At 45.0% G+C, this 22490-nt stretch overlaps 1 protein-coding gene across 4 annotated transcripts in view; it reads left to right on the forward strand.

Moving 5' to 3' along the window:
* The first annotated feature begins 208 nt into the window (after nucleotides 1–208).
* Nucleotides 209–22490, forward strand: part of LOC142652216 (zinc-regulated GTPase metalloprotein activator 1B-like) — an 88833-nt gene continuing 66551 nt past the window's right edge. The window contains exons 1-2 of one of the 4 annotated variants that reach the window (XM_075827826.1): nucleotides 209–318; nucleotides 13558–13683. In XM_075827826.1, coding sequence (XP_075683941.1) covers nucleotides 13578–13683 — 106 coding nt within the window. In that variant the 5' untranslated portion in view covers nucleotides 209–318; nucleotides 13558–13577. Of the gene's footprint in view, nucleotides 319–338; nucleotides 440–1568; nucleotides 1591–12953; nucleotides 13013–13557; nucleotides 13684–22490 lie in introns of those variants that run through there. The other 3 variants (XM_075827835.1, XM_075827816.1, XM_075827808.1) reach the window with 3 other exon arrangements.

Consider the following 22490-nt stretch of genomic DNA (forward strand, 5'->3'; position numbering starts at 1 on the left):
TTCAAATATTTGATAGATTGTAGAGGTCAGAATAATGGAATTGATGTGCACTGTCATTTTTAGGGATAAAGGCTAGCATATGAAGAATGAAGTTGTGTTAAAGTTCTGTTCTACTTGCCAAGACCATGGGTGCTCATTTCTAACATTTCAGTTTCACGGACTTCCACTACACAGCACGCAGTACAGTAGATTCTGTCTATGAAGTGTCCGTGTTTCTGGGGGAAGCATTTAGCAGTTGCACCGGAAGGCGCCGAGCGGCTGCACGTCTTGGGGCTGTGATCATTGAATACTGTGTAGCAGTGATCCCTGTGCGGTGATGTATGCGGCATTTTGTAGAATCGCTTGTCATAGCTGCTCTGCGTTATTACCACTCCGTCCCTGGAATGCTGCAGTTTATTGGAGAATGAAATAAATGCGGTTTTATGTAGTGGTTACCATGGTAATAAAGCACTTACCCGAGTGTAGGCCCAATATTTCTAATGTCAGTGCGAACATTATCACAAGAAACCATACTAATAATAATAATATTGATCATATCGTGATTATAATGATAGATGAGCACATTGGACCCTGCATGACCACAGCCAATCAGATCCTGTGGATCAGTACTATAATTAATAGTACACTAATATGATTTTTGTCATCATTCTAATCAATCATCATCATCATCACCACCACGTTTTCCTTTACAAGCCTAAGCTTTTTGATAAAAATTGGTAGCAGCGTAGTGATGTCAAATACCCCACCATGCCCAGGCTGTTGTAAAAAAAGAAAAGAGAGTAGTGGTGAATCCTCCTGTAGTTCAAATAACTTTTTGGAATACCACTGTTTGTAAATTGGACAGGCCCTCACGCCAATGTGGCGATTGTGGAGGTACTGCCACTGATCTGCTTTTATTTTATGGGTAACTACTTGCTGAATGCACATTTTAATGCTTATTATAATAACTGCGGTCCAACAGAACAAGAGCCGCTCTTTGCAGAAGCGATCTGCTATGGCTGATGGAGGGTGGTCCTGATCAGGGACCCCCACTATTATCTAAAAACGCTCCAATTGGGCATATGGAAGGGGGTTTATACTTGACTATGACAATAGTAGGGGAGATTTGCTAATATGATGCACCGTCCGAGCCGTGTGCCAGTCTATTACACTGTAGCGTGGACCATGTTCATCAACATGGAGCACACCCAGTATGTGAGTACCCTCGCTAGTATATATTCCGGTCCCCCGTCACACTGATTATGAGATTTTCATAGATTTTTATAGCGCTGCCGGGGGACGGGTAGTCTAGTTGCACATACTTCTTTGATGACGATACAACTCTTCATCACGTGACCGACCCCGCTGTTCTTTATGTAATCGATGTAGTACCTATTACTGTTTGTACATAGAGTACAGCGGGGTTGGTCACATGACGATGTTGTATCGTCATCAAAGAAGCATGTGCAACTAGACTACCGGTCCCCCGACAGCGCAATAAAAAAAACTATGAAAAACTCAGAATCAGCGCGACAGGGGACTCACATACTGCAGTCAGTGCACTGCTAATCATTTTTGCTCTCCCCACATAACCACTTTAATACAAGCAAAGTAAGAAAGAAGAAAAACATGATAAATGTGTCACGCGAATTGTGACACTGAAGCCACGCCCACAGTTTCTGATACAGGCACACATGTGAGAAAAAGTGGTGCAGGGGCTACTTGAATATCTAGACACCATATTTTTTTTAATGCAGTTATACTAGAAAAGTGGCATAAATAAATTGATAAATCTTCCCCATTATATTAGGGAGTTGTTGTTGTTGTTAAAAAAACCACTTCCCTTCATAGAAAAACCCTGAGAGGCAAACATATAGGGGGAGATATATCAAAAACTGGTGCAAAGGTAAAGTGTAGTAGTTCCCCATAGCAGCCAATCAGGTTGCCGCTTTCATTATCCAAAGGGCCTCTGAAAAATGAGGGGTGGCATCTGATTGGTTGCTATGAACAACTACTACACTTGCACCAGTTTTGATATATATCTTCCATTGTCTGCAGCCATAGTTTAATAAAATAAAAAAAAGTTGCCTGTAAGGCTTCGCTATTGCTTCTGGCAAAACGACGGGTTCCGGTGCACAGCAGACACAAACGGAAACCATGGGCACCGGATCCGTCACCATTCAGATCAATGGTGATGGAAACTGAAAACTCTGGTTTCCGTTCGTGTCAGGTTGTGTCTGTTCAGGGTCCCGTTCTGACGGAAACCTCCGACAGAACGTCAGAACGGGACCCCAACGCAGATGTGAAGGAAGCCTAAGCTACATTTAAGCACTGTGCCCACTATCTGCCTCTCCTTGTCAGCGGGGACCGAAATTCTATGCTTTATCTCAATACAGAAACAATACTAAGGGTATGTTCACACGCTTAACAAAAAACAGCTGTAAATACGGAGCTGTTCTCAAGGGAAAACAGTCCCTGATTTTCAGCCGTTTTTTGCGGTGTTTTTTACGGCTGTTTTTGGAGCTGTTTTTCTATTGACCAAATGAAAAACGGCGCAAGAAGTGACATGCACTTCTTTTTAACGGGGCGTTTTTTTAACCGCCGTTTTTAAAAACGGCCACGTAAAAAGTGCCCCGTGGGAATGCAACGCCGTTTTTCCCATTGAAATCAATGGGCAGATGTTTGGAGGCGTTCAGCACCCGTATTTTCAGCCGTTTTTCAGGGCATTTACGTGTGAATATACACTTATAGGGAAAAATACCTCTGAAATAGGGCATTCAGTGCTGCATGAGGTCTAAAAATGGCTGACATATGTAACCCGCTTGCAAGCCCTGGGGTGACAAGCTCATATGTTGCCAAAGTAAAACTCCCTAAGGCTATGTTCACACAGAGTATTTTGACGAGTTTTTTGACGCGGAAACCGCGTCACAAAACTCGTCAAAAACGGGCCGAAAATGCCTCCCATTGATTTCAATGGGAGGCGTCGGCGTCTTTTTCCCGCGAGCAGTAAAACTACTTCGCGGGAAAAAGAAGCGACATGCCCTATCTTCGGCCGTTTCCGCCTCTGACCTCCCATTGACTTCAATGGGAGGCAGAGAAAGCGTATTTCATGGTGTTTTATGCTCGCGGCGCTCAATGGCCGCAGTCGAAAAACGCCACGAAAAACTCAGCGAAAATCGGCGTGCAGGGAGAGGAAAATCTGCCTCAAACTTCCAAACGGAATTTTGAGGCAGATATTCTTCCTGCAAAATACTCCGTGTGAACATAGCCTAAGACCCCCTTTTAGGCCAGGTTCCCACGTAGCGTAAATGCTGCGGATGTTCCGCAATGGAATTATGTGCGGAAATTCCGCAGCATCGACAGTAGCAGCAAAGTGGATGACATTTTGGAAATCTCATGCCCACGCTGCGGGAAAAATTGCAGCATAATCGTTAATAAATTTACCTGCAGTGCGGAATTTAAATCCACAGCTTGTGAATTTATGCTGCATTTTCGTTGCTTTTCTGTTGTGGGTTTTCCCCATTGAATTTAATGGGGGTGCAAAACCTGCAACAGAAAGCCAAGTGTTGCGACTCTGAAAAAAAAAATGTATACCCAGAACTCCCTGCTGCTTTCTCCAGTCCAGGCTCCTGGGATAATGTTTCATCCAATGTGACCAATCATAGGCTACAGTGTTCACATGGGCTGCAGCGTTATCCAGGGAGGCCGGACTGGACGGCAAAGGGGGGACGCATCACTGTGACAACGGTCGGGGTAAGTATAAACATTTTTTTTCCTACTGCTGCGAATTCCGCACAAAAAACTTCACAATGTGGTACGATTTTTCGGACGGAATGTACTGCGGGTTCCTGGTCGGATACTGTATCTGACCCGTGGGAACCCGGCCTTATACCTTTTTTTCCTTTTGGATTCACTTCTGGCTTTGGCTCAAAACACACATTAAATTGCAGTAAAAACGCATGTGGTTTTCAGATGCTGTTTTAGAGCGGTTCTAACCGCACCTCAACCACAACGTGTGAATGGACCCTTAGCCTAGAGTAATGAATTGGGTTAATGTTAACATTTCTGGTGGTATATTCAGATATAGCAGTTGAGGTGCTGTCCTTGTTGCGTGGTCGAGAACATATTTCCGTGGCTTAGTAGTTTTAATGAGCTTTACCTGTTCTAGATTTGGTACCGCAGCAATTCGTGGTTAAACCACAGTCGTTTATTGCAGTTCGGTTCTTGAAGACACGGTTAGAACCGCACCTCAACTGCTACTTTTGGTGGTCTTGGGCAGTGTAGGGGTGGTATCAGATAAAAAATACACATAGTTGCTTTCTTCCAGAAACAGTGCCACTCATGTCCATGGTCTGTGGCTGGTATTGCAGCTCAGCTCCATTCAAGTAAATGGAGTCGAGCTGCAATCTAAGACAAAGACCATTAATAACAATGCCACTTTTTTCTAGAAAAAAAAGCATAATGTTTTTCTAATCCAGTACAACCCCTTTAACAGTTAAATCCCAGGTGGTCTAGGACAGTGAAGGGGTTAATTGTAAAATCTGAAACGCGCCCAGACGCTGTGGCAATACCAGAAAGATCGTGCGCTCATTCGCCACCGCATGTGGGTGTGGTGTCGGCCGCGTGCTGCTACTGCCCAGTGTGCCTGCCCTCATCCTCCACACTGATCATCGAGATTTGTGCAGGGGAGACAGAAGATTGTGTAGATGTCATTCAACAGTCGCACTCTTCTCTCTTTAGTCCTGCAGAGCGCTTGGTGTATATGAACAATCTGGATTTACAGGAACTGGGTGTCCCGGACAAATACCTAGTTTGCCATCCTCTAAACGTCAGCCTTGAGGCTTCAGATGCCAGTCACACCACTCCAGGATTCAGTATTACTTTAGGGTCCAGGCAATAAAAGTTTTATAGACAAAAAAAAAGAAAAGAACCTAAAAGTCAGAAGTCAGTGATAAATTTGTAGGAGCGTTTGTTACCTGATTCTAACCGGTATCTAATACTAATATTTATAACTAAACCAAATCGCTAGTATATTTATTCATACATCTGGTATTACCTATAGGGAATAGGGTTTCATGATGCATTGAAATATCGATACTATTTAGATACCATTAATTCATGTATTTCGATACTAAGCTGTGTGGCCGCACAGATTAGTATTGTAACACATGAATTTAGTCAGTAGCAAGGTGTGATGTGGCCGGCGCTGCACTAATCAGCGGCGGCACCAGCCCTAAAGGCAGAAAACATTGCGGGCGCACTGCAAAACACCGCCATGCTCTGTGTTCAGTGCCGGCGCTCATTAGAGCAGCGCCGGCTGCATCCCATCATGCTGATCGTGCGGGCACAACAAGTGTACCTGCTCGATCAGGAGCGGGGCAATGGCTATTACACAGCCGCAGTCCCGCTGTAACGGTGGAGATCAGAAAAACTTCTGATCTCCGCAGCTATTCCCTTGAATGCTGCGATCAGAGATGACCATGGTATTCAAGGGGGAAAATGAGAGGGAGGATTCTCCTTTAATGCGTCACAGGGAATCCCTGTGATGCGATCGAGGGACATACCATATATGGTCTATTGAAGGACCCCAGGGCTGTCTGACCATATTTCCTGTTGTTAGGGCATACTTAGGTATGTCCTGACAACTGCCTGTGTACTATCAGTATATAAATATATGGCAGTACATTAAAGGCTAGGTTAACATTTGAGGAGGAATTTTTTTTTCCTTAATAAACAGTTCAGTCAGTGTTTAGTGTAACTTTCTAATTTGTTTTTATTAAAAATTTGTTTTACTTTTTGAGATACAGCTGCTCTGTATTCTCTATACAGAGCAGCTGTATTGTTCGCTATGACCTGAATCCGTCAGTCACGTGGACCTGACAGGTTCAGTATCAGCTGGTCCTGCGTGTGGATCCACCTGTAAGGCCTGATTCACACTAACGTGTTAAACGTCTGTGGGACGGCCGTTGAAACAGCGGCTGTCTCACGGACCTATGTTATTCAATGTGGCTGTTCACACAGCTGTTGTTTCAACAGACCGTGTGAAGTGTCCGTGGGAAAATAGGACATGTCCGTTCATTTCACGCATCACGCATCCCTCCATAGACACTAGTCTATGACGGATGAGTGATATCGCGTCCCGCAGAGGACGGATGCACCTCGGACGTGAAAAACTGCAGTTTTTCACGTCCGAGATGCGCAGCGTTCCTGTGAATCAGGCCTAATACATAACATCTAAGTTATGAATTTAGATGTGATAGACCTGACGGGAACAGGATTTAGTGCTACATACAGCTGCTCTGTATACAGAATACAGAACTCAAAAAAACTAATTCTAAAGTTACACCAATCACAATAATGCCCGTTGCACACAACCGAGTGCCACCTGTGAAAACGGACCGACTTTATGATCCGTGGACATGTCCTATCTTTCCATGGATTACGGACGGGACCCGACCGGCTCACACTGTTAAGTGCATGACTGACCTTTCTATTTTAAAAAAAAAAAGGCCTTCAAAGGTGTCCATAGCCTTTAGGGTATGTTCACACGGCCTATTTACGGACGTAATTCGGGCGTTTTTGCCCCGAATTACGCCCGAAAATAGCGCCTCAATAGCGCTGACAAACATCTGCCCATTGAAAGCAATGGGCAGACGTTTGTCTGTTCACACGAGGCGTATATTTACGCGCCGCTGTCAAATGACGGCGCGTAAATAGACGCCCGCGTCAAAGAAGTGACCTGTCACTTCTTTGGCCGTAATTGGAGCCGTTCTTCATTCACTCCAATGAATAGCAGCGCCAATTAAGGCCGTAATTGACGCGGCGTTCAAGCGCCTGCACATGCCGGTACGGCTGAAATTACGGGGATGTTTTCAGGCTGAAACATCCCCGTGTGAACATACCCTTAAAGTTTCAAGAAAGAAAAGTAAAAAAAAATACAGTACTGTTAAATAATAAATACACAATTTTTTTTTCCAATTAACATTAAAATAAAAGTCTCAATACATTAAATATACACATATTCAGTATTGTGGCGACCGTAATAAGTAATAACCTGCACAACAAATTTATAGCATCATTTATGATGTGTACACTGTTAAAAAAATCTAATAAAAACGGCTTTCTTTCGCTTATTACTGTGAGGCACGAGGTGTTATGATTTTTGAACCTCCATGTGCCTCACATTAATAGTAATTAACCCCATCATGTACCTCACACATTAAGGACTTGTCCACACGTAGCGGAATTGCTGCCTATTTTCCGTCCAGAATTGCGGACGGAAAATACACAGCAGAATACAGTAGAAGCAAAGTGGGTGAGATTTAACAAATCTCATCCGCGCGCTGCGTAAAATTTCGACCAGAAATTCACCTGCGTTTTTTTCGTACCACAGCATGTCAATTCCTGCTGCGGCAAGAGGACTGAATTGCTGCGTTTTTCAGAGGAGACGTCACCATCACCCAACATTGAGAAAAACGCAGCAAAATATGCACCATTCTGCTGTTAAAAAAAATGCAGGAAATGGTGCGGTTTTTCCGCAGCGGAATGTCTGCTAGTTTCTGCAGAAATTCTGTTAGGCTTTATTCAGACGAACGTGAAAAAGGTCCGTGCAACGCGCGTGATTTGCACGCGCGTTGCACGGACCTATATGTGTCTATGGGGCCATGCAGACATGTCCGTGATTTTTGCTCAGCGTGAGTTCGCTGAAAAAAAGTCACGACATGTCCGTTCTTTGGGTGTTTTGCACGCATCACGCACCCATTGAAGTCAATGGGTGCGTGAAAACCACGCATGTCGCACGGAAGCACTTCCGTGCGAACAGCGTGATTCGCGCAACAGCTGTCAAAAGTATGAATGAAAACAGAAAAGCACCACGTGCTTTTCTGTTTACAAACATCCAAACGGAGTGTCTTTGAGAAGAGCGAACCCGGACAACCGAACCGAACTTCACCGGGTTCGGCCGAACTCGTTTTGGCCGAACCCGGCAAAAAAATATCCGGTACGCGACGTCAGGAGATAGTCACTGTCCAGGGTGCTGAAAGAGTTAAACTGTTTCAGCACCATGGACAGTGACTTCCGATCACAATATACATGAACCTGTAAAAAAAAAAAAGAAGTTCTGACTTACCGAGAACTCCCGGCTTCTTCCTCCAGTCTGACCTCCCGGGATGATAATTCAGTCCAAGTGACAGCTCCAGCCAATCACAGGCCAAGCACAGGCTGCAGCGGTCACATGGACTGCGGCGTCATCCAGGGAGGTGGGGCCAGATGTCAAGAGAGGCGCGTCACCAAGGACGCGTCACCAATGCAACGGCCGGGAAGTTCTCGGTAAGTACGAACCTCTTTTTTTTTTTAACAGGTTGCTCGATATGGTGAGCGGAATTCACTGTCGAGGGTGCTGAAAGAGTTACTGCCGATCAGTTAACTCTTTCAGCACCCTGGACAGTGACTGACGTCGGCTAGAATCATCTCTATGATGGCGGCTGCGCGAAAATCACGCAGCCGCGCATCATACACGGATGACACACGGAGATGGCAAGTGATTTTTGCGCGCGCAAAACGCAGCGTTTTTGCGTCCGCAAAAACGCCACGTTCGTGTGAATCCAGCCTTATAGGTGGACAAGCCCTAACCCAATGTTGTCCATTATGACTGTGAGAAACATGATGGGGTTAATTACTATTAATGTGAGGCACATGGATTTTCAAAATTCGTCACGCCACATGCCTCACATCAGAAAATGAAAGAATTTTTATTTTTGATTTTTTATTGTTGGCAAAGTATCGTTGTGGTATCGAGAATCGCAATACTACACGAAGTATCGGTATCGAAGTCCAAATTCTAGTATCATTACAACCCTAATAGGGAACCTATGCACGTACCCATATTGGTGCACAGAAAGCCATACCAGTGGCACACAGAAATACCCATATAAATACATGTGTTTTTTTTTGCCGTGGCTTTGCAGCGATCACGATCACAGTTTTTTTCAGGAACCCTGTCTAGAAATATATCTTTAGAGCTCCTTCTATGGAAAATGTGCATGCTGATGTGATAAATACATAAAGATGAATGGGATTTTTCTCACATGAAGGTACATCTATCACTCCTACAATAGCAAATCATTCACACAAAAATGTACTATAAATAGTAAGGGCTCATGCACACAAACGTATTTTTGTCCTCCCGTAAATACGGGTCCTTGGTCACACGTATTCGACCCGTATTGCACCAGTATTTACGGACCCATGCCCGTAAATACGGGTCCGGTGTCACGCGTATTCCACCCTTATTTACGGGCACGTTTTTGGCTGCAAAATTACACTGCACTAATCAGCAGCCCCTTCTCTCTATCAGCGCAGGATAGAGAGAAGGGACAGCCCTTTCCGAGGTAAAAATAAAAGAAATTCATACTTACCCGGCCGTTGTCTTGGTGACGCGTCCCTCTCCTGACATCCAGTCCGACCTCCCTGGATGACGCAGCAGTCCATGTGACCGCTGCAGCCAGTGATTGGCCTGTGATTGGCTGCAGCGGTCACATGGGCTGTAACGTCATCCCAGGAGGCCGGACTGGAGGAAGAAGCAGGGAGTTCCTGGTAAGTATGAACGTCTTTTTTTTTTTTTTTTTTACAGCGTCATCTATATTGTGATCGGTAGCCACTGTCCAGGGTGCTGAAAGAGTTACTGCCGATCGTTTAACTCTTTCAGCACCCTGGACAGTGACTATACACTGACGTCGCCTAGCAACGCTCCCGTAATTACGGGTGCACACACGTAGTCACCCGTAATTACGGGAGCCCCATAGACTTCTATGGGCCTGCCCGTGCCGTAATTACGGCCTGAAATAGGACATGTTCTATATTTTTCAACGGCACGGGCACCTTCCCGTAAGCATACGGGGAGGTACCCGTGGCCAATAGAAGTTTACGGGCCGTAATTACGGCCCGTGATTACGGGCGTTTTTACGTTCGTGTGCATGGGGCCTGGGGTGATTTAATTCAATGCTGAAAAAAAGTTATATCCTGGCATGGGGGTGGAGGGTATGTTCAAGCAAAAAGGTTCCCAAATTAGGGAAATATTCTGTAATAAATTATAAACAGCTACTCACTGGCTGGGTATAAATCCTTATACAAGCCTTAAAGGGAGGGGAAGACAACCCCTATTCATATGGAAGCCGACCGGGTGATCAGCTGATCGACGCTTGTCCGGCTTCTCTGACCCATGATGACCCATGTCTTTACTTTTTTACCTATACAAATATAGCATTACGTGCCGCCATTGTCTTACGGTAGGACTCCTCTTTGTGATGTTTATATGGTCTTATAGGGCATATGGAGCAGAGTTGTCCTCAATGATTTAACAAGCTAGATACAGCATGTAACATTTGATGTATCTGCTAGGACGCTCACACAGTTTACTTTAATGACGAGCGGATGTCATTTGATATGTCGGATATCAAAAAACATCTGACTTGTTGCCATGTTACCCACCTTGACGAGAAGCAGAGTTGACCAGACCACAAACCAGGGTGTGTCTTCTTGGCACAAGATTTGTTATGATGGGTAAATTCTGTTTTATCACACTTAGGCCTTATTCACACGAACGTGTCTGTTTTGCGCGTGGAAAAAAACGCTGCGTTTTGTACTTGCAAAAATTCAGTGTGGCATCTGTATATGATGCATGGCTGGTAAAGAAGGTGGTGCTTTTATGTTTCCCTTCACTTCTTTAACAACTGTAGTACGAATCACGCGCGCCCCCTGGAAGTGCTTCCGTGTGCCGTGCGCGATTTGCACGCACCCATTGACTTCAATGGGTGCGTGCTGCGCGAAACACGGGCAAGTATAGGACATGTAATGAGTTTTACGCAGCGGACATACACTGCGTGAAAATCACTGACAATCTGAACGTCCCCATAGCCTAACATAGGTCCGTGCGACGCACGTGCTTTTCGTATGATACGTTCGTGTGAATAAGGCCTTAGCAGGTTTTTATTTATCTGTTTTGAACTAGTATTTTAAATGAGCTCTGGTGAAAACATATTTCATCTTCAACATATTGGTGTATTCCTTGGCCGCTTAAATTGGAACGAAACTTTTCAAAAACGTTTGACATGTTATACTGACATGGCAGAAGTTTTGATCGGTGGGGGTCCGAGCGCGGTGCCGCTTCACTTCTGATCGGCTTTTTTCTGCTTTTCTTAGAGCGGTGTACGGGCTCAAACGAAAGTCTATGAGTCCAGTCCGTACACTGCTCGATTGACTTTCCGAGGAAAGCCGAGCAAAGCCGATCATCAAAAAGGAAGCAGCACATCGCTTCTGTGTGGAGGGCAACTATAGGGGTATTATACTGTGTGTAGGGCAACTATAAGGGCATTATACTGTGTGGAGGGCAGTTGTATGGGCATTATACCGTGTGTGGGCAGCTATGGAGCATTATACTGTGTGGGGAGCACTATGAGGGCAATATACTGTGTGGGGGCAATGTCAGTGGGTATATTATATACAGTAGTATACAGTAGGCTCAGGGGATGAATATTAATTCAATGGCGTAGCATTGAATTAATAGGGGGCATGGCATGCAAAAAGGGGTGTGGCCTAAATAATTGTTCATTAATCGTAATCAAGGTTACATGTTCAATTAATCGTGATTTTGATTTACGTCATAATCGCCCAGCCCTATCGGACCCCCACCGATTAAAACTTTTGACATGTGACTATGACATGTTAAAAGTTTACTTACCCTATAACAGTGCCAGCACCACAAATATGAGTCCAAATATATTCATATATTCACGCTCTGCCCGTCTCCCCCCGCACCCCACCTGCTGATTGACATTTTTCTCCCTTTTACTGTGCATATATCTGACCAATCCGCTTTAAGAGCGACACAGAACAGCATCAGCCCGTGGATTGTGCACCCCTGGTATAGACTATTGGTAAAAGTCTAGAGGTCAAAATGAAGATCCATTCCATGACAGATTTCCTTTCTGTACTGGATGACATATTCGTACCAATATCCTTTCACTCATATACTAGATGGCAAATATGTTAAAGTAAAGGAGCAGTTGGTTATGAACAGCTGTAAAAATCTTCTTTAACTTGATAGTGAATACAGTTTTGGGAAATGTCAGATCCCTTTACTGGAGGCTACCTTTTTGGTGATTTCTAAGGGACCTAAAATCCCTGACCGGTCACATCTCCTGACATGTCTATTTTAGTAAATACTGATATTCCCCATGCAACAATACTAGAGCGTTTTTTCTTAGATCCTTATGTTGTGCTGTTCCTGTGTTATTCCTCCCAGAAATGTATGAATAAATTGACAGCTGGGTGTTACTAGTTAGAGGTGTGTCCCTACACAGACTGACAATGTCCAATCAGAGCTGACAGAGTGAGACTATAAGGCCACGCCCCTTTGACAAGGAATGGTAACGCTCAGTTAACATTTAGTCATACATTTCTAGGAGGAATAACAGAGGAATTACATAATGCAGAGTTTTAAGAAAACATATTCCAGAATTGTTATTTCATGGGGAATACAAGTATTTACTAAAATAGACATGTCAGGAGAGGTGACCGGGTTCCCTTTAACAGCTAATTCGGCTGTTGCATTTTTTGAAGAGATAGGTCCTTGTGGTTATTTCTATATATCAAACAGGATGTGTGTGAGCAGAGATGCTTTAATTACATTTCCCAAGGGCACTGCTAGTCTGCCTTACAATGCTGAATGTGTAAGGGGAAAAAAGTAGAAACAAAGATTCATGTTGTTAATGGTCACTGCAATGCCAGTAATAGAAGTATCAAGGACGGCCTCCTCTTTATGACAAAGGATTAATTCAGAAGTATTTCCCTTGTCAGCATGCACCGAGGAATTGTTTCTTTTTTTAATAATTTTTCTGTTTAATCCAAGAGGCCGAGTTCTTTTGCAGGATAAAGTGATTCAACATTTGGTTTAAAACGACTGTAATGCCTAAGTCAGTTTCAAGAGGTGGTAACCCGGTATATGTTACTTACTCTATGTATGGAGCAGATAAAGGTAACTTGTGGCTTGATAGTTGTTGTGGATCTCTATAGGTCCCCTTACATGGCCTGACGTGGGCCGTGTAAAAGAGCGCTGATCAACGAGACCGCTCGTTGATCGGCGATCATTTGCTCCTGTCACAAAGATCTATGTATTCGGACGAACGGTCGTTACTCTGAACGCTCGTCCCCATACATTTCTATCATGTCGGCAGCACGTCTCGCTGTTCACACAGGGAGACGTGCTGCCGACAACTATAATATTTTAGGCAGCTAAAACTGTACAATCAGCCGATGATCGACTGATCGTTGTCCTGTTTACATGGCGCAATGATCGGGAACTAGCGTTCTGTGAACACTCATTTGCCCGATAGTTGGCCCGTGTAAAAGGGCCTTTAGTCACGGGCACCCTGTCAGAGGCTTGCAGGATGTGCCGCAATGGTAATTAGAAGAATATATGTTTTTCTTCTTTTCCAATGCCTTGTGTTGATTATTATTGCATTTCTACGTTTCTGCCTAGTAAAATGGAAAATATTGACTTTGCCATACATCTTTTTACAGTGGTAGTCCCTATTGTCTACATGGAGGAAGATGAAGACTGCCCAGAACTTATTCCCATCATAGAATTAGTACAGAATGAACAACCACAGTGCAAGATTCCAGTTACTATCATAACAGGGTATTTAGGTATGTACACACTTGACTCTTAACACCTGGTATTGCTCTTGGTGGATTTACTGCTAGGTTTAGTCATTTTTATCAGGTATGTGGAGTTGTTATGCCAAACTTCCTACTCTTAGAAAAAAGCAGCAAGGCAGCACATCCACCTGAATGTGCTGCCTTGCTGCTTTTTTCTTGGATTCCATTTGTGGGACTCTGGATCAGGTCCCTTTGAGGCTTGCACTCACTATATTGCATATTGCTTGGCGTCTCCAGTGCTGTGATGTTCTCCTTCTGTCTTAAACTTCCTACTCTGACTCTTCTATTTTCCCACTCTTTGACTCCACCCAAAACTCACTTAAGGGGGTTTTACACTGGGCAATTATCGGGCAAACGCTCGTTCATCTGCTGATCGTATAGTTTAAAAAAAGTTAAATATTATCGTTGTCGCAGCACATCACGATCTGACAACATGATGATAATGTATGGGGACGAGCGATCGGAGTAACGACCGCTCATCCCCATATATAGCTCCTTTTGACAAGAGCAAACGAGCTGTCTCGTTGATCGGCACTCGCTGCAGCGGTCAAAATCGGCCGGTGTAATAGGGCCTTTGGGCTACACAACTCGAATCCACAACCCTGGTTTTTATGGTTATAATGTCCACTTTTGGTGGAGCTTCAATCTACTGACAGATGGTCTCACATTATCCTCAAGCACCCTCTGATACAATTTAGAATTCCTATTGGATTTTATGACTGTGAGATGCCCGGGACCTAATGCAGCATAGCAGCCCCAAATCATAAGATGGAGTCCACATACTGAAGACTTTCCGCCATAGATTTTGCAGAGGATTTTGTATCCAAAAATAGGGGAACAAATTGGGTAATCTGTCAGAAAGACAGAATTGTCTAACAGTGTGTTGCTTTCTGGCGCTCAAGTTTGACATAATTCAGATCGGGTTGATGGATTATTGGGAGGGGCTGGTATGGACCCAGCTGCTATGGTACACATTGGCACCAATGACAAAGTTACACGTAGATGGAAGGTTCTTAAAGATTATTTTAGAGACTTAGGCTGTAAGCTTAGGGCAAGGACCACAAATGTAGTATTTTCCGAAATACTACCTGTACCACGTGCCACACCAGAGGCGGAAGATTAGAGAGGTAAATAAGTGGCTCAAGAACTGGTGTAGGAAGGAGGGTTCTTTGAGAACTGGGCCGACCTCTCCGTTGGCTACAGGCTCTTCGGTAGGGATGGGCTGCACCTACGTGCAGCTGTGCTTGGGGAAAAGATGGCTAGGAGGTTGGAGGAGTGTTTAACCCCTTGCCACTGCAGCCGGTTTTGATCTTCCTGACAGAGCCTAATTTTTCAAATCTGACGTGTCACTTTATGTGGTACTAACTTTGGAATGCTTTCACTTATCCAAGCGATTCTGATATTTTGTTTTCTCGTGGCACATTGTACTTTATGTTAGTGGTAAAATTATTTTGGTCGATACATTCAGCGTTTATTTGTGAAAAACAACATAATTTATAAAAAAAAATTTGCATTTTTCTAAATTTGCATTTATCTGCTTGTAAGTTACTAATTAACATTTCCCATATGTCTACTTTATGTTGGCATCATTTTTTGAGCAACCTTTTTAAGGATGTTAGAAGACATAACTTTTTAGCTGCAATTTTTATATATTTAGGGACCAATTCAGTTCTGAAGTGACTTTGTGAGGTCTATATGTTAGAAACCCCCTAGTTCGCGCCATATTCAAGATGAACATTCTGCCCCGGATTCTGTATCTCTTTCAGGCCTTGCCGGTACATGTCCCACGCTCCTTCTTCCAAGCCCTGTTGTCCCTACTCCACAGATTTATATGGGTGGGGAAACCAGCACGCATTGCGCGGTCCATGCTTTTTCGTGCCAAGTGCGACGGTGGCATTGGTCTCCCGGATTTTGTCTCCTATCAGCAGGCCTCTCATTTGGCACGAATATTGGACTGGTTTAGACACACGGAGGTCAAACAGTGGGTGTCTATGGAACAGACCTTTTTTGAGGTCCCGGTACAAGCATTGCCCTGGTTGGGCACACATGTTCCCCACTCGGCACTAATGCTTCCGACAATAGGGCCCACCCTGGCGGTCGCGTCCCGGCTCTTCCCTCGGAAAGAGATCTCTCCGTCCCCTTTCCCCTTGTTTCCCGTTTTGGGCAACCCTGCATTTCCACCAGGACAGGAGGGGGGCCCCTTCCGACTCTGGTTGAGAGCGGGCAAGGGCTACGCGGATAATTTTATACAGGATTCGGCTTGGATGATCGGCTCACAGCTGATTTCCTTTACCGCTTGGCAGGTCACTCAGTTAAGACACTTTATTACATCCCTACCTAACCCACAGGCATACACGCGAGATAGCTCACCTTTCGAACTCTTATGCAGGGGCACGGCCACGGTGCGCCACTCACTGTCCAGGTTATATGCACTGCTGATCTATCCATCTACTCTTACCACACCTTCATACTTGAGTAGCTGGGAGAGGGACTTAGGTCTCACATTCACTGCAGAGCAGATGGACCGTCTGTTCATGATGACACATAAATCTTCTATGGCTAGCAGGTTTCAGGAAGCGGGATTTAAGATCCTGTCGCGTTGGTATAGGATGCCTTCCAGATTGCATGCGATGTTTCCGGTGGTCTCTCCGTTGTGTTGGAGATGTGGGGGCCAGGTGGGCACAATTTTGCACATTTTTTGGGACTGCCCGCAGCTGTCAGATTTTTGGTCTGAGGTGTGGCGATTTTTCTTCCAAATTCACGGACTTCTCCCTTCCGCGTTCTCCGGCTCTGTTCCTGCTCCATTTGTGCGACGTCCCCTTGTCTACATACCGACGCTCGGTGGTTCGCCATCTGGTGAATGCTGCTAGGGCGTGTGTTCCCGTGTTGTGGAGACAAACCTGTCCGCCAACAGTGGGCATGTGGTTCGGCAAGATTCAGGAGATCATGAGAATGGAGGACCTCAAATTTCTCAAAACATGGCGTGAGTTGATTCGTTTTCAATCGTCAGTGGAGTATAGGACTATTCTGGCCTCCGGAGTATAATTCCTAGATTTAAATGTGGGAGGTCAGCTTTCTTCTTTATGCTCCCTCTTTTTTCCTGCTTTTCTATACTTCTACTTTGTTCTCACTTGGGTTTTTATGCATGGCTGCTGGTTCAGGATGTATAAATTATCTGACCCGTCAAGCGTGATGCAGCTGAATGTCATGGTTTTGTATGGTATCTCTGGCATATATTGTAATTATAAATGCTGGCCTGTGAGCCGATGTCAGTGCTGATTATGTCTGCACTTTCTTCTTGGTGTTTGAAAAATGGAAAATAAAAGAATTTATAAAATAAAAAGAAACCCCCTAGTTCAGTTTCATAACCCTTTAGGCATTTCACAGAAATAAGAGCAAAATGAAGGTGAAATTTGAAAATTTTATTCTGTTTTGCAGATATTTAATTTTATTCCTTTTTTTCTGTAACACAGTAGGGCTTAACAAAAAATACGCAACTCAATATTTATTACCCTGATTCTGCAGTTTTTGTAGTTACAGAGTAGAGGAGATGGACTGCAGGAAGGGGGTGTCTCTACCTATAGAAGTCTACGGATAGAGGAGGGTGAAGTGGGCGCAGAGACACAAACGCTGCTGCCCCTAGAAGTCTATGAAGAGGGGAGGGGGAGCAGGAGTAGAGAGAGAGAGAGAGAGAGGAAACACAGACTGCTGGTAAGAGTTATGTCACCCCAGTGCTGAATTCTCAACTACACTACTAGTACTTCTGTATGATGTCCTTAATGATTCAGTTTCTATATATGTGATTGATAGCGATAGAAGAGGAGAATCCTGCTCTCCTATGTGTGCTGTGTATAGAGACATGAGAGCAGTTAGGCTCCGCCCACTAGCGCAAAGAAAACAGAATGAGAGATAGAGCCTACAGAGGGGTAAACTGTGTAAAATGCCACATACAAGTAATATAATGGCCAGAAATAGTGTTATTCCTCATGTACACACATCTTGATCTGAATAGTTAGGTACAGAGGCATAACTACCGCTGTAGAAGCCTGAACCTGGGGGGCCCGCAGGGCCCCCGTAGCCACACAGCGCTCACTGCGCTGGTCCTGCTTCCTGAATGCTGGAGCAAGGACCTGACAGCTCCGTTCTCCAGCATTCACTCTGCCGAGTCACTCACAGCACAGACTGGCGGAGAAGGATCCTCCACCTGTCGTGGGAACGGGGATAGGTAAGTTATTATGTTATTATTTTCTATTAGGCACTATGGGGCATTATACTGGGTAGGGAAGGGGGGCTGATCTGGTGGCTGCTATAGGAGAATTTTACTATATGGGGCGGCGTTATACTATATGGGGGCATTACACTGTGGGGGCAGCTATGGGGGGCATTATACTGTGGGGATAGCTATGGGGGGCATTATACTGTATGGGGGGCATTATACTGTGGGGACAGCTATGGGACATTATACTGTGGGGACAGCTATGGGGGGCATTATACAGTATGGGGGCATTATACTGTGGGGGCAGCTATGGGGTTCATTATACTGTGGGGGCAGCTATGGGGTTCATTATACTGTGGGGACAGCTATGGGGGGCATTATACTGTATGGGGGCATTATACTGTGTGGACAACTATGGATGGCATTATACTGTGGGGGCAGCTATGGGGGCATTATATTGTGGTGGCAACTATGGGGGGTATTATATTGTGTGGGGCAGCTATTGAAGGCATTATACAGTGGGGGCAGCTATCGGGGGCATTATACTGCATGGGGGCATTCTACTGTGGGGGCAGCTATGGGAGGCATTATACTGTGTGGGGGCAACTATGGAGAGCATTATACTGTGTGGGGCAGCTATGCGGGCATTATACTGTGGGGACAGCTATGGGGTTCATTATACTGTGGGGACAGCTATGGATTTCATTATACTGTGGGGGCAGCTATGCGGGGCATTATATTTTGGGGGAAACTATGGGGGGTATTATACTGTGTGGGGGCAGCTATGGGGGGCATTATACTGTGGGGGCAGCTATGGGGGCATTATACTGTGGGGACAGCTATGGGGGCATTATACTGTGGGGGCAGCTATGGGAGGCATTATACTGTGTAGGGGCAACTATGGGAGGCATTATACTGTGTGGGGGCAGCTATGGAGAGCATTATACTGTGTGGGGGCAGCTATGGGGGGCATTATACTGTGTGGGGGCAGCTATGGGGGGCATTATACTGTGGGGGCAGCTAAGGGGGTATTATACTGCATGGGGCAGCAAAGGGGCATTATGCTGTATGGGGGAATTTGTTTGGGCATTTTACTGCATGGAGGCATCTGTGTGGGCATTATACTGTATGGGGCATTTGTGTGGGCATTATACTGTATGGGGCATCTGGGCATTATACTGTATGGGGCATCTGTGTGGGAATTATACTGTATGGGGGCATTATATTGTATGGTGGCAGCTATGGGAGCATTATACTGTGTGGGCTGAACCGGGTGTGTATGAGCGGGGATTGGGTGGGATTAGAGGCATGGCTTAAAAGGGAAAAAAATTGCAGCTGCGCACCACATCGATTGTCCCTCTTTGTGATACTTGAAAGTATATCACAGTCTACAGGGTGGGCTGTATAGCACTGTATGGGGAGGCTGTATAGCAATGTCTACCGGGGGGGCTGTATAGCACTATATGGGGAGGCTGAATAGCACTGTCTACAGGGGGGGCTGTACTGTATAGCACTATCTACAGTGGGGGCTCTATAGCACTGTCTACAGGGGGGGGGGGCGCTGTATATATCACTGTTTACAGTGGGGGCTGTATAGCACTGTCTACAGGGGGGGGGCGCTGTATATATCACTGTTTACAGGGGGGGCTGTATAGCACTGTTTACAGGGGGGCTGTATGGCACTATTTACAGCGGGGCACTATCTACAAGGCCAGGCTGTGTGTGGCACCCAGGGGAGGTGGGCCCAGTCAAAAGTTTGCTATGGGGTCCAGTGTTTCCTTGTTACGCCCCTGGTTGGGTACGTTTTAAAGTGGATCGGTCAGACATTTATGCTGCCCTGTCTGAGGGCAGCATAAAGAAGTGACAGGCATGCTGATTTAATCATGCTGTTACCTATTATTTGATGTTGAGTCGTTTTTGAGTATTTAGAACTTACACTGCATCACCATATGAGTCCAAGTATATTCATATAATGATGCTTCCCGTCACCCTCCAGCCGCTGATTGATATTTTTCTCCCTTTTACTGTGCACTGGGACAAAAGTGTCAATCAGCGGCTGGAGGGTCCAAATATAAACTTGGACTATTACTTGCGAAGTTTGCAGAGCTGCAATTGTAAGATCTACATAGTGAATAACTAATTAGGCCCCATGCAAACGACCGTGCCTGTAATCACGGTCCGTGATTACGGGCACGGCCAGCTCCAGACAGTCATATGCATTTGCAGACTGTGCTCCCGTTATAAGTATGAGAGCACGGTCCGTAAAATAGACATGTCCTATTTTATACGGAAGGCTTCTACGGTACGGACGCCTTCCCGTAAATATAGCGGCAAGGTGTCCGTCGGCCATAGAAATGAATGGGTCCCTAATTACGGATGAAATCTACGGTCGTGTGCGTGGTGCCTTTAGATTGACTAATATTGACAGCATGCTGAAATCAATGTTTCTGTCATTTGTTTATGCTGCCATCAGATAGCGCAGCATAAATTTCTGACCGATCCGCTTTAGCCTTGTTGACTGGAACAGTGCCCTCAACAATAAGAGTACAGATACTAAATGGGATATTTTTAAAAGCATCTTAAAAGTTAATTGGGAGAGGTACATATCTTATGGGAATAAAAGGGTTAGGGACAGGAGAAACGCTAAAAACCTATAAGGAAAAAAATAAACTGTATCTTGTAGTTTCAGTCTCCATTCCTGGCTGTGTTTGGTCACGTGACGCCCGCTCTGACTAACTGAATCTTACAGCGTCTCCTGTGTGGACAGGAAGTCATTCTCTATTCATTCTTATGAGAGCCTCTATTTGAGTCTCCTAGGAATGAAGAGAGAGACTGACTTCCTGTACACTCAGCAGACACTGTAAGCGGGGGTCATGTCATGTCATTTCTAACCACGGTATCATTTATGACACCTCAATTACAAACAGGGAGACCAAAACATTTTTGCTGGGGGAGCTTCTGTAACCCCTTCCCGACATTTGTCGTATGGCTACATCATGGAAAGCTAGTGCTTCCCTGATTTTGCCGTATCCATACGACAAATGGTGGACATCAGCTCAGAAGCTGAGTCGGTGCCACCATCCCCGGATGTCAGCTGTATGTTACAGCTGACACCCTTGGTTAATGGCGGGGACCGAAGTTTGCTCTGATCCCCACCATTAACCCCTTAAATGCAGTGGTCAAAAATTATCACTTCATTTAAGGGGTTTGCAGTTCATCGGCACCTTAGCAATTAAATTGCCGGAGTGCCAGTGACTGCAAAGGCAAACGGAGGCCTAACACTAGTACGGAAGCCTTTCAGGCCCCGCCTCGAGGCGGGACCTAAAAGGCTTCCATAGCAGCTGGCAAGATGGCGCCGGCTCAGGAGCTGAGCAGGCGTCATCAGCGGTGCATGTCAGCTGTATGTTACAGCTGTCATCCACCTGTAATGACAGGAACCGGAGCTAGCTCTGATTCCTGCCATTAAAGCCTTAGATGCAGTGATAGGAAGCGATCGCTGGATCTTAGGGGTTGGTAGCAGATCTTCAGCCCTGCCACGCAATCGCACGGCTGCCGACTGCTGCTATGGCAACAGGAGGCCTAACAATGGCCTCCTGCTCTGCCATTACGGAAGCCAATTAGGCCTCGCCTGGAGACGAAGCTTAATAGGCTTGCTGTCAGTGAATGACTGACAGATCTAATACATTGCACTACATAGACAGTGCAATGTATTAGAAAAAAAATCAGACAGTTGGACCTTCAAGTCCCCTAGTGGGACACAAGAAAAGTGAGAAAACAAGTTGTAAAAAATATAATAAAAGTTTCAAGTAATAAAATTAAACACAATCGCTCTTTTTCCCTTACCTAGTCTTTTATTATTGAAAAAAATAAATAAACCATACATATATAATATCACCGCGTCCGTAACGGCCTGAACTATAAAAATACTATGTTATTTATTATGCCAGAATTTCAGTTTTTTGGTAACTTTGCTCTACAAAAATTGGAATAAAAAGTGATCAAAAAGTCGCATGTGTCCAAAACCCACAGAGGAAAATAACATGTAATTTATAACGCATGGTGAACGTTATATAAAAAAACCCTAAAAAACTATGCTAGAATTGCTGTTTTTTGGTCACCTTGCCTCCCAAAAAATAGGATAAAAGTGATCAAAAAGTCGCATGTCCCCTAAAATGGTACCAATAATAACTACAGCTCGTCCCGCAAAAAGACAGCCCTCATACCGCTACGTCTATCAAAAAATAAAATTAGTTAAGGCTCCAATAAGTCAGAAAAAAAAAAAATGCAGTTGTGCAGGCCCGAGGGGAACGTTTCTTCTGTTTCAGGAGGCGATTTATCAAGCCCTACAATTAGGGAACCAGGAAGGGTAGGGCCCAAACATATCGAAGCAAGGGTGCCCGTATTATACCAGGACAACACTTTCCCAGCAAAATTCCCCAAACTGCAAAGGTGCGGAGTGTGGACGAAGAGGGGGATAAGAAAGGCTGCCATTTATCAGTGCGACACTGGCTTGTGCAGAAAGGATTGCTTCACAGCGCAACAAATATCTATGAATTATTTTATAGTTTTTTTTCACCCC

The sequence above is a fragment of the Rhinoderma darwinii genome, chromosome 1, assembly GCF_050947455.1.
Source record: "Rhinoderma darwinii isolate aRhiDar2 chromosome 1, aRhiDar2.hap1, whole genome shotgun sequence".
Classification (NCBI taxonomy): Eukaryota; Metazoa; Chordata; class Amphibia; order Anura; family Rhinodermatidae; genus Rhinoderma; species Rhinoderma darwinii.